At 33.1% G+C, this 7,619-nt stretch overlaps 2 protein-coding genes across 2 annotated transcripts; both read right to left on the bottom strand.

Annotated features, from left to right (window-relative positions):
• Nucleotides 1-1,460: 1,460 nt before the first annotated feature.
• Nucleotides 1,461-4,218, bottom strand: LOC131182281 (uncharacterized). The gene is made up of 2 exons (XM_058151261.1): nucleotides 2,990-4,218; nucleotides 1,461-1,959 (listed from the first exon to the last, which is right to left on the bottom strand). Exons 1-2 carry the CDS (start codon nucleotides 4,034-4,036, stop codon nucleotides 1,567-1,569), a joined length of 1,440 nt encoding a protein of 479 aa, XP_058007244.1. The 5' UTR covers nucleotides 4,037-4,218; the 3' UTR covers nucleotides 1,461-1,566.
• Nucleotides 4,219-4,969: 751 nt separating this feature from the next.
• On the bottom strand, nucleotides 4,970-7,587 carry LOC110637935 (uncharacterized). Its single transcript, XM_021788323.2, is given in 4 exon segments — nucleotides 4,970-5,401; nucleotides 5,589-6,242; nucleotides 6,245-6,641; nucleotides 7,227-7,587. Coding segments are annotated over 3 exon segments (1,020 nt in total). The 5' UTR covers nucleotides 6,585-6,641; nucleotides 7,227-7,587; the 3' UTR covers nucleotides 4,970-5,375.
• Between the last annotated feature and the right edge of the window lie 32 nt (nucleotides 7,588-7,619).

The following is a 7,619-nucleotide window of genomic DNA, read 5'->3' as shown; positions in this document are numbered from 1 at the left end:
AAACCCTTCAATAATTCAACTTCATATTTCTGTAAACTATCCACTTGCTTGCTTATATGGGAATGTTTTTTGGCAGTTCTATTGGAGGCAGCACATTTTCAAGTTTTCTTCATTATTTTTTCATTCCAACCGTGCTAAGTGATTGGACCCACTTCACTTTTTTTTAGTTCCAAAAATAATATGAAAAATTTTAATAAAATTAATTTAGACAGTAAAAAAAAGAATTTTCATTTTTTTATTTATTAGGGTTTAATTTTGCTATAAAATATTTTAAAATTATTTATGTGTTGAGAGAGTGCACTTTTAATATTACTTGAAAAAAATTAAGTCTCAATAAGCAAAAAATAATAATAATAATAATAATAATAATAATAATAATAATAATAATAATAATAATAATAATAATAGAGACAAAGCCCATCCGGATGTTACTTTTATTGGAGTGTCGAATCTAAGAATAGTTGGTCTCTTTGATGAGAATGCTTTAGACCCCATTGATTTCCCTTTTTTTTATTTTTTTATAATCAATATTTTTTATTATTAAAAATAAAATCCAGGAAAATGATTTCTTATTATTTTTATGTTTATTAAAGGCTAAAGATTTAAATTCATCCCTCACCTTAAGTTTAAATCTGTTTGTTTCACGATAAATAATTTATATTTTTTTATAAAATATTTTTTAAAATAATATTTTTTATAAAAATATTTTTTATTATTTAATTATAATGTTTAATTAATAATATATATATTTATATTATATATGTAAAAATGTTATCATATTATAATAAGGTTATTAAAATTTAAAAATAAAAATTAACTTAATATTTTTTTAATTGGGAAAAAAGTTTTCGTTAACTCATTTTTTTAAGTGTTATAAATGTTAAAAAATATGAAAAATATTTTAAAAAATATTTTTTTATGAAACAAATGAAATATTAATATTAATAGTTAAATAAGTCTCTAATATATGTTAGGATTAATAATTAGAGCTTTAAAATCTTGATTTAAATCAAATTAATCCTAAATATTGATTATTGATCTAATTGAACCCAAAACGGCTAGTGTGCTCTAATGACCTTGAAAAAATGTTCATCTTTTTTCTTTTTTGTTATCTTCTTCTGTTCAAAAGAAGCAAAGTGCTCCTGTTTCTTCTTCTTCTTCCTTCAAACAAAAACGAGATAATAAAAACACCACCTTTTTGGCCAAGAAAATGCTGCTTCTGCAAAAAAAAACACAATGCAAAAGTTCGTTTAGAAAGCCTACAACTGGGCTACCCTTTATCTTGTGTATAGAAAGCTCTAGGTCTAGTTTCAGCCCATTTAAAAGATGACAAAGGAAGAGGTTCAATTATGCTGGGGCTCACCCAAATAAAGCAATTAGCAATTCAACATATTCACCTGCTTATTGGAGAATTTTTTTTTATCTATACTCAGACAATTATGAATGTAAAATATAAGACATATGATAAAATTTATCTATTAAATTTATAAGTCTCACATATTTATATTTTGAATATATAATAAATCAAAATTAGGCAAGAGTTTCCTATTATGGGGATTATAGTACTTAACTACAAGCACAACTAGAAGTTGAAGCAGTACTCTTATTTGATACCTCAACCGTCTTTCTTGTTTTGACTTCATTGAGAACATTTTTAGCCCACTTAGAAAAGTAAGTCTCATTCAATCCAATTTTACCACCTTTGTAAACAGACATGCACCAGCGATCATCTTCTGGGAAAGGGCAGGGTTCGCCCTCAGGGTCTCGCCATGCACCTTGGTGTTTCATCCCAGACCAGCTAGCAATCCAGTGGTAAACATATTGACCTACACCAGCAAGTTTTAACCATCCTTTTGGGAAGAATTCCATCACACTGCTATTTCTGTCCATTAAGAACATGTTAGTTAATTGAGCACCATGGGGTGATACTAGAATATCTGTCAAGCTCATCAGCTTCACCTGGATAAATATGTAAAAATTAATAATAATAAAATAAAAAATAATCAATTACCATACACATTACCTCCATTAATTGATAACTAATATAAGATTTAATTTTTTATTGATTATTTAATTTCAACTGAAATTACAGTTCAAAACTTTATAATTTTTAAGACAGGTTCAGTATCATTGAAGGCTCAAAGTTTAATGATAGCACTTCAAAACATATTCATATTTTTTGCTATAAGAGAAAATTCTAAAAATGAATGGAAAAATATTTAATTTTAAAAATTTTGATTGGTATTATAGGCATGATCACATCTCATATTTTAAGGCAAATATCACACATAATCACTTAATTTTATCATTATTTTTATAAAAATTAATAAACTTTAATTTCTTTTATAAAAGCTATTATACTTCAATTTGATTTCATAAAAATCATTGTAGCTTAAAATTAAAGGTTTTCATGTTAATTTAATGTTAATTTAATGATTTATCAACTATTTATAAATAAAATTAATTCGAAAATCATTAATTCTCGGTTACACTGACTTTTATGAAATCAAATTAAAGTTCAGTAAATTTTATTAAAGAAATTAAAATTTAATAATTTTTTATAAAAACACTAATAAAATTAAGTGACTGCGTATGATAATTACCTTTTATGTAATATTCAAATTATTTCCAACTAAACGTGATATACATACATTAATGAAAAGAAATAAAGAAAAGAAAAAGCTTTTATATGAGCTATTGTGGCAATTTATTACTAATAATTAAGTTAGGCAAAATTAAGTTACACTCAACCTCTTCAGAAAATGAGGACTGGCTTTACATGTGTTCTCCCATGTGACCTACAAGTCTTGCGCACCACTCATCAATAAAGCTTTCTTCAAAGAGCAAACTTTGTAAAAGAAAAATGTTGAATGGAGCTAATTAATGAGGCAATAGATGGATTAATCATGGCAGGGAAAATTGACTAACATATGAAAAATTAGAAACAAATTACTTCCAATTGCTGGCAATTAAGGATCATTTGGCTAACCTGCTCGCAGAAAGTAAGATTATTGGAGTAGGCCACCATCAACTTGCAACCCTCTACCTTTGCACACTCCTTTTCAAAGATGCCAATCACTGCAGACTCATTCCTGAAAGATCTGGGACCTGTTCTCATAAATAAAGTCAACCCAATTCCTGGCAATCCCTTGTTATTGATTCTTGCATCTTCCAAGCTTACATTACAATAAGCCCTAGCCTTACGCCTCATGTAATCATAAGTCTCCATCCTCCTCACCCTTGACATGCCACCCTCATTATGCCTCATCACCACAGCTTTTTCAAAGCAAATTGGCTCACTATTATTAGCCCATTCAAATCCTTCAATAAATGGTTCTCCATCAAATGTTGCCTCAGTGAGGGTCCTTAGCCATGCACCCATTTTGAACCTAAGCTCACCCCAATGGTACAAAATCCATCTACTAGGAGATTCACACTCATTTCTTATATGCCACGCAACAAATGGTACCACAGCAGATAACCCATGCCAGATATTATCATAGTTGTAATGGTTATATGACACAAAGGTTAAACCTTTCAGGAGAGTAGCATTGAAAAGTAGGGTTTCAGGCCAAGCTAAGGCATAGGAATTCCAAGACCCATCGTGGGTATCACGTCCTTTCAAGCAAAGTAGCCTACCATTAGAGGATTGTGAAGGAAACTGCTGGTATTGTACCTCACCTTCTTCACGAGTATCATACATGGAGCTCATGAACCATGTGTGGCCTTGCAGGGCCTTTTCTTGGTAACGCAAATCCTTAAGTGGGAGAAACGTGACTGCTTGCCTAAGCTTTTCAGCCATGGACGTGAGTTCCTGGGTGCTGGTGGTGACTTTCTGCCACTGATGCATAAGAAACCATGGTGATGAAGAAGAAGGTGGGGTGTGGAGGGATTGGATTTGGAAGAGAGTAAAGAGAGCGACACAGGTGACTAGGAGGAAGATGGAGAGGCAAAGTGGTGACATAGAGTGTTGTTTATGAGCTTTCTTGGGGCTATGGTTTTGGAGTCTGGTAAGCACTGGTGGTGCTTTGGCCATGGATATGTGAAAGGTTAGTTAGGTTCTCTCTCTTCAAAAGTGATAAATGATGAGAAGCAACTCAGATTCCCATATCATATGCATATTCTGTTGCTCACAAATCCCAAGAGAAAGAATTAAAGGTTTTAAACAAAAAAGAAACAAATAAGGGAGCTAAGTTAAGAATTAATGTGTCAAGAGGGACTAGATTTGCATTTTTAATGAAAGAGGAACAAATCATGTGAATGAAAGTGGTAACTTATATAAGTGAATGACAGTCATGTTTAATGAAAGAGAATTGAAATAATAACTTACATTTGCATTTTTCGACACACATCTGTACATTTTTATAATGGCACATACTTGCGTTTAATTAATGTTGTATTTTTTTTTTTCAACTTCAATTAAAATTCAAACTTAAGACCGCACAGTATTAAAAACTATTTCAATATCGCCTTACAGTTTTAAAAACATTCCAATGCTATTAAATAAAATATTTACTGCATTATAGTAAACACATCTTCTAGTTAGCAAAAGGTCTCCAATCCCATTAGGAAATTAGAATTCAATTAGAAGAACAAGATCCAAGAATTTCGTTATCAATCATATGAATTTTGGGTTTTGTTTGACTTGTAAATTGAAATTTCAGGGAAAGAGGAAGGATTGCGTGAAAGAGGCGAATGCCAAAATGGGAATCCTCAGGAAAATACAAGCTGAAACCTCAAGTTACTTAGGAATGATTTTTACATTTATTTGGAACTTTTTGCACAAGAACTAAGAGATCCTTATTCAATATCTTTCAAGTCCACTTAAAATCAGAGCCCAGATTCAAAGTAAAGGTTTTCATTTTTATTTTTATTTTCCATAATAGAATAGTGATGCCAAGCAAGCATATTTGCTATCACAGCAGTGCATTCATCTAACCATGAACCCTCACACTAATAATTGCACATGTTTACTCAGTTCAAAAAATGAGAATTGAAGGAAAAGATACAAACACATTCTATTTACAGGAAATTTATTACAATACATATTTTCACGATATGCCAGGCTAAACATAAAAATAGATCAAACACTTTGATTAAATATTACCAGCTTAACCCTCTAAAAAGAAAAAAAAAAAATATTATGAGTTAACACTTCATTTCACTTAGATTTGGTCATCGATTTTGTTCAATGATTTAGAGGATCAAGATCATATCACAGGGTGCTAAAAATTGACCATGGCCATGTCTAATTTCACCCCTTAAGCCATATCAGAATATTTTTTTCAAAGGATTCATCAATTCTACATGCTTGGCTCTGTGATCTTGAGTTGTTTTTGGGTTGGTTCTCTTGGGCCCTGAGATTGTATTAATCCTTATGATTTAATGAATGAATTCCTGCCTTCAAGAAAGAAAAAAAAAACAATGTTAATATCCTATCAAAGTCTAAAATAAAATCTAGTCCAGACATAAAACACAAAAACTTCATGCTGCAGGAGACATGAAACCAGGTTTGAAAAACCTGCACGACAACCTGAATCAACCCAAAAGGTAAAAACACCTCCAAAATCTTCAAGCATCAGATCCACCTGTAGGAGAAGTTCCCTGTTGCTTGAACTCTGCATCAACTTTCTTCAAGAACTGATCCCAACCACTCCCTGGACTAGTATCCAAATAATCCTGTGGAACTGCTGTTTTCAGCCCTGGCCGAATTCCACATTGGCTCTCCACAATTCTGAAGTCCACACTGTTCCCTTCTCTCGCATTCTGCCCTAATTCCTCCCAAGTAAAAAGCAATGGAAGTGTAAATGCACCCCAAGGATTAAAATCCACAATTTTAACACGCTCATCCCTGGTGACATAAATATCAAATGTGTAATTCTCTGACTCAAAATTCAGCCTCACATTATCCATAAATAAATTCTCAATCAGCAGTTGAAGATCACTTTTCTTCTCAAGGAGAACAGGATAAAATGTAGTGACTTCACGCTGTGAGATGCCAACGAGGTGATGACCCCAAACAAAGCAACGGAATTCCATCTCAGGCAACAAAGATGAATACCACTTGCGGAGTGCAAGGAAGAAATTTGGGGGTCTTGACATGGTTTTGTTGCTGCATGAATCATAGGCATGGCACAAATCATGGACCAACGAATCAGATGACCGAAGCAATAATGCAATCTCACTGAATGAAGTGCAACAGAGGGTTCCAGATGTGCTAATCCAAGCTGAGTCTTTTGGGAACTCCAGTTCAGCTTAGGAAAAACTGCACCTCCAAGGATTTCAATTGATTCCTTAATCTTCAATTCAAGTTCTGGGAAAGATGGGGGTGATACAGGTTGCTCTGCTTCATCTCCTGACCCTTCTGACACTTGATAATCCTCTTCATCTATAGGATTATGAATTCTATTGGGTAAAGCATCTTCATTAGAGACAGAAATGGGTAGTATAAAGGGCCCTACATCATCAAGAAGGTACTCAACAAAAGATTCTGGAAGCTCATGAATTATAGTTCTGATAGATACAGACTTGAATTTTGGGTACCATTCCTGAATCTGGCACCAGTTCACTTCTTCTGTCCTCATCGTCAAGATAATAAACAACCTTGTATTTATGTAACTACTGCTTTATTGACCTCCTCACTGCTATCAAACATAGAAAAAGATGCACATGATTAGTAAACAAGTATCAAACATCCATGGCCAAAAAGTATCAAACATCCAATTAAACTGAGGCTAATCATTGTCATCATGATTATAGAAATGACTGTCTGCAGGAACCTAATCATTACCATCATCACTAGCGAACACACCAAAAGGATTGATCAAAGTAAATAAACTGAGGTTACTTGTATGTATATAAGTTAAGATTCAAAGAAAATAACACCTGAAGCAAATAAACTATAGGAAAGCAAATTGGATAACTTTTGCTGACCTTCATTTTGACAAGGTTCAATGCAACTATAGAGGATCTTAATCTAATTTATGCTTAAATTGGCTGTCTTCAACAAAGTCTCAAACCAACCTAATGAAAAATAATAATAATAAACTTTATCTATGTCTGCAATTCAAATACTCTGAGCAAATATTAAACCCAATTGAAATCCCCTCTTAAGTGTATTTCCACAAATTTAAAGTCATCAAAGCTAAACAAATCATATTTAGAAACAGAATCCAGCTCAACAAAGCATGTCTACAAACAAAACAATCAGTCTGGAGAGAGTTTACCTCAGTTTAATAGTATTCGAATTGGGGAAATGTTTGAATCTCCCTCGAATGGACTTCCTCCAATCGGGTAATTCTTGGGTCAGTGAAGATACTGAAACTCTGAAAGAGAACGACTTGGAAAGAAGGAAGCGAGGAAGAGGTGTAAGTAGCTATTACGACTCCTGCAGTTCAATCTAAACAGACAACAACTGTAACGGCTTGAAAGTAGCGGCTGGTGAATGGAAACGTCGGGAATAGAGAGGGAGAACGCCAAAGGTGACCGACAATGATGGCGGCGGCTTCAAAGCAATCAGTTCCCGGTGGATGAAGGGCAGAAATTTTGTAAGAGAAAAGAAACCGAAACTGCGATGCGATGGCGCCTTTCGCCTCGACCGACAGTGGGATTAAAACGAC

The sequence above is a fragment of the Hevea brasiliensis genome, chromosome 8 (assembly GCF_030052815.1).
Source record: "Hevea brasiliensis isolate MT/VB/25A 57/8 chromosome 8, ASM3005281v1, whole genome shotgun sequence".
NCBI classification, from domain to species: Eukaryota; Viridiplantae; Streptophyta; class Magnoliopsida; order Malpighiales; family Euphorbiaceae; genus Hevea; species Hevea brasiliensis.
Note: the sequence above shows the minus strand (reverse complement) of the source record. Positions and strands in the feature narration are given on the sequence as shown.

Coding starts and splice junctions, on each gene's coding strand:
- LOC131182281 (XM_058151261.1), bottom strand. CDS start 4,036: ATGGCCAAAGCACCACCAGTGCTTACCAGACTCCAAAACCATAGCCCC. Junction 1,960..2,989: donor ATCTTACTTTCTGCGAGCAG/GTTAGCCAAATG, acceptor ATATTTATCCAG/GTGAAGCTGATGAGCTTGAC.